The sequence below is a fragment of the Acyrthosiphon pisum genome, chromosome X (assembly GCF_005508785.2).
Source record: "Acyrthosiphon pisum isolate AL4f chromosome X, pea_aphid_22Mar2018_4r6ur, whole genome shotgun sequence".
NCBI lineage: Eukaryota > Metazoa > Arthropoda > Insecta > Hemiptera > Aphididae > Acyrthosiphon > Acyrthosiphon pisum.
The window spans coordinates 8,235,837-8,240,638 of NC_042493.1; the positions used below are offsets into that span (position 1 = coordinate 8,235,837).

The following is a 4,802-nucleotide window of genomic DNA, read 5'->3' on the forward strand; positions in this document are numbered from 1 at the left end:
GCATAAGTATACTTAATATTGAAAAATCAGGGACAAATGAACCTTATCTTGAAAAGTTTTTGAATGACTTTGCAAATATTAAACTTATTTTTATACTAATGTGTTAACGTCTGATCTGATATGTCTCAAAAAACAGGTACAGTTATACAATAAAATGACCTATTGTCTGAACAAAATTAAATAACATAATACCTAAGATGGCATAGGTAGTAAATTTACCATTTTATATATTTAAGAAACATTTTTCCACATGGTTTCTTTATGAGATTAATTGTGATTTCTTATAGAAAATGTATGTATGTATTTATAATAATTTCTATTTAACCTTATTAATCGTAAATTATCTATTATTATTCATTACTTCCTGTAATTTTATTTTTTCATTTTTATATTATTTTTAATATCATTATTCATGTACTGCTTCTAATTGAGCATTTGTATGTATACCTACTTTTCATTGTATTTTAATAACCCTAGGCCCCCACACAAGTCTTCTCAGTGAGGCCCAATATTCTTATGACAAATCTAATAAATACAAATAAAATGAAGAAGTAATACTTAAAGTAACTTTTTTTTATTACCTAGGTCCAACTTATTTTAACCAAATGCCTACTATAATATAATATAATAACTATAAATATCATATTAAAATGTAATATTAAAACAATTTCGCATTCTGTATATTAATTAATATAATTTTTATTATTTATTTAATCTATTTTATAATTTTTAATTAAATGGGTATAATTCATCATAATTAAAAATAATGATTAAATTATTTTTAAATTTGTGTTTTTGAAGAAATTGACAGTTAATTATTTTTCTAACGAGACTGATTGTTTATGGACCATTTTTCCTTTGTTGATGAGATGATATTATTTGCTAGCTTCATGAGGTCATTGATTCTAATTGCATAGCCAAACATAATCGAAACTGTTCCAAAATGAGTTCTTCTTGTGTTTTCATAGAACCATAAGCCTCGACTTGCAATTCTTGAGAGATACTTTCAGCACCAGTTACATCACCTTTATCTTCTTTAATTTGAGCCAACTTTTGTGTGAGTAGAGCTCTATCCAATTCCATAGATATCTAAATAATAAAAATAAAAAACTGTACATTTATACTAAAATATTTATATTTTAATTTTCTTTATTAAAATTCAATAATACAATATTTAAATTTGTAACATCAAATTGTTTTAATTTAAAATAAATATTGAATTATTTACCTTTCCTTCAGTAACGACTATAAGAGATTCAATAAACTCAATTTTGTTATTTTGTCCGGCATTTGGTCAATGAATGTATAACATTCTCTGACCATAGTTCCAACTGCAAGTTCCAACTGTGATTTTCTATTTTTTAAAAGAAAAATATGTTCATTAAGTAATGCCCATTCTTTAGCTTGAAAACATAGTTTTACAATAGCCACCAAAAGTCGACTAGTTGAAGCTATATCAGATCCCTTAAAATAAAAAATAAATAATCATTAGAAAATTGATTTTTATTTAAAAATAGGTAATTATAAGTTTGTATGAGTTATTATCCAAACAATTTATTAATCTTTAATATAAAATCAGTAATATTTCCATATAGGCTCTCAAACATAGGTCAAAACACATTTTATTTACCCTTAGATATTAAGTAAATTAATAATAATTTAAATAAATGTAATAAAAATTTCAACTAAGTCAATTGAAAATAATAATAATATTTCAAAATATACTTTCTAAAGAGTAATGGGTGATATGGACAGTTAGTTGTTAGGATTGTACTTAATATTAATTAGGTATAAAATACAAATAAGTATACTTTATATGTACAGACGACACTAATAAATTAATAACTAGGGAGCGGATGTTTATGTTCCAAAAAGTTTAAAAATATGCATGCTTATTTTATTACAATAACAGTACATAATATGATAAAATGTGTAGTTGTAATAATATAAAAGAGAGATCACTTACATTTCTAGTTTGTTTTTCAAGCATGAGTAATGTATCCAATGCTTCTGGTAGTTTACTGTTGGCTGCCAAACTTTCAGAGACGGCAATTTTTTCATCACACATAGCACTGTAGCGAACATCAATTTTTACTGTACGACCACCATCAGTGTTCAGAGGTTCCAAATTGTCCACCATTTTGATCTTTATTTTTAATAGAATAATATTTTTATTTTAATCATTTACACAAACGTAAATAGAAAATTATGTATCAAAAATCTGAGGTGCAATGAATTGAATTAGGTTTTATAACCTTCTCTATAAATTATAATATATCACTTACATATTTTTGGTTGAACAATCGAGTTTTAAATATATTCCAATTCACTTTACATAAAAAAACTAAGAGTTCTTGTGTAGAAACAGAACTAGTTTAAAGTAGGTAATTAATCTATTTGCAAAAATATAATATTTATTTTGGATACTCTCAACAGCTAACAAGGACCAATTTTATTCAAAGTTGTACTGTTTTTATAATTGACGAAGATGTTATTATATAAATCATAAAATATGATGAATATTGAATAATATAGCGTCGTTGAGCGAGGAAATAAACCATGTCGTATCTCAAAGAAGTAAAATGTAAATAAACAAAGAATAAAGAACAAAAATGTGATCACTGATAACATGTAATCAAGTTAGGTACATCAAAATTACAATTAGTCTTTAATCTCCTTGGAGATTATTATTATTATTATTATTATTACTAGCTCCAAGTGAAACTCTGGGGCGTTGGACTCGCTGAGAGTGGGTACATATTTTGGAGCAAGAGTATTTGAATTATAAAAGTCGCGATAGTTGTAAGACGAAATTTTAGGATTTGTGATAAGAATTAGTGATATGGATTGGAGATAAGGCTTGATGTTTTGGAGGGAATGTTCAAAAGTTAGAGCGTCTAGCAATCCGTCACGAACGTTGTAAATGCATAGGCGCAAATAGCGTTTGAGATTTGGGGGGGGCTAATAGGGCTAATAGGGCCTTACTTTGATAATATTGAATAAGCTTAAAACAAAATGTAGGAAATGTTTGGGAGGGCTATGGACATTTTTGGGGGGGCTTAGCCCCGAAATCCCCCCCTATTTGCGCCTATGTTTAAATGGATAGACTGGACACGATCTCCAGGATCCAGGATTAAACCAAAAAAAAGCAACGAGTAATTTAGTAATAATAGTAATAAAAGTAACTTAAAATACAAGTAAATTACTCGCAATAAAATGTAATTAAATTACCATAAAATTACTTTAAAAGTAATTTTGTTACAGTAACTTTAAGTTCAAATTTTAACAAAATCACGAAAATATTCAAATATTTTCTTGTAGTTAAAAATGCATAAAATGTATGGTCCTATAGTATAGGTAGCTACTATTCTGTAACGAAAATGCAGTCTAGCACCCAACCGATTTTTTTTAAAAATTTTTTTCGAAATATTATTAGCTAAGAACAAAAGTGCAATCAAAATTTGTCGGTTGGACTTAGTTTCAAAGTTATAACTTTCTGAAGTCCGCGAGTTTAGGTATTGCCAGCTGTCTATGGATTTTTTTAAAAATTAAATGGCTATAAAATAATAACCCGCCAAGTGCGAGTCGGACTCGCGCACGAAAGATTCCGTACCATTATCTATAAACACTGCTTATAATATATATACTGAACAATTTTGTATTTGTTGTTATAACGGTAACCGTTTATAAAAAAATGAGCTAAAATACCTAATTATTTTTAAGAGGATGTCAGCGTAGCGTATTTGGTATATCGATCCAGTGGCGATCAAATGATTTTGTCATGGGAGGGGATACGGCTGATTGTTTAACACACCTATGCATTATTTTATCATTTATGGTTATGTCTAATATCAATTTATAAAATTATGGTAAATACAAACTTTATTTATAACTTAGGTATACAGACTGAATCAACGACATTCCCCCTGGACTATTTTCGGTGTAGTAGGACATTTTCCCCATATACATTTTTGATGCGGACATTTCTCCCCCATTATTTTTAAAAGTTTACTATTTCATAATAATACTTTATTATTTAATATGAAAAATTTATTATTTTATTATTAAACATTTTGCCCATAATTGTCTAATATTTTCAAATATTTTCATAAATATAATAAATTATAAATGTATATTTTTGATCAAATAAACTACTTGAATAAAATTCAAAAGCAATTATTAAATTATTAAATATCCAAACTGGTAGTCTTAACAAAAAAAATACGTGTTTAGAAATAACAAAAGAATTAGTAATCAAATGTTTTTTACAAAATGTATCATTTTTATGCCTGAATTTTTAGTTATTTTTTTTTAATTTTTAATGCTTAAAATATAAAATGTATGCTTATTTCTTTTTAAATTTTTATTTTTGAAGTAGTTCAGTGGATCGAACAAATAGATTTATAAACTATTATATTTATGAAAAAAAAAAAATGTTTGTATTGTATTTTATATTAAAAAAAAAAAATAATTTCATATTAAATAATAAATAATACAGTATTATTAAATTCAATATTATTAGTCAATAATAAACTTTAAAAAAAAAATTTGGGGGAAAATGTCCACATCAAAAATATATCGGGGGGGAAATATCATATACTACACCTAAAACAATCAGGGGTAAAATGTCCATTTAACATACAAACTTTATAAATATATTATAGTATTGACAATATTTTTATTATATTAGTATACCTATTTTTTGTTTTTTTTTTTGCTAATTTGTCCAGTACTTCGTTGGATGTTATATTTATAAATTATAACCCCACAATGAACAGCCATAGAATAAATATTATCGCTAC

At 25.9% G+C, this 4,802-nt stretch overlaps 1 protein-coding gene across 1 annotated transcript; it reads right to left on the reverse strand.

Annotated features, from left to right (window-relative positions):
• Positions 1 to 973: 973 nt before the first annotated feature.
• LOC100160128 (26S proteasome non-ATPase regulatory subunit 12-like) lies at positions 974 to 2,577 on the reverse strand. The gene is made up of 4 exons (XM_001952097.5): positions 2,286 to 2,577; positions 1,967 to 2,146; positions 1,229 to 1,464; positions 974 to 1,089 (listed from the first exon to the last, which is right to left on the reverse strand). Exons 2-3 carry the CDS (start codon positions 2,138 to 2,140, stop codon positions 1,246 to 1,248), a joined length of 393 nt encoding a protein of 130 aa, XP_001952132.2. The 5' UTR covers positions 2,141 to 2,146; positions 2,286 to 2,577; the 3' UTR covers positions 974 to 1,089; positions 1,229 to 1,245.
• Between the last annotated feature and the right edge of the window lie 2,225 nt (positions 2,578 to 4,802).

Bases quoted from the DNA above. Each gene is read 5' to 3' on its own strand.
- LOC100160128 (XM_001952097.5), bottom strand. From the start codon at position 2,140: ATGGTGGACAATTTGGAACCTCTGAACACTGATGGTGGTCGTACAGTA. The intron at 1,465-1,966 runs GTAAGTGATCTC...TTTTATTTTAAG, and splicing joins TTGAAAAACAAACTAGAAAT to GGATCTGATATAGCTTCAAC.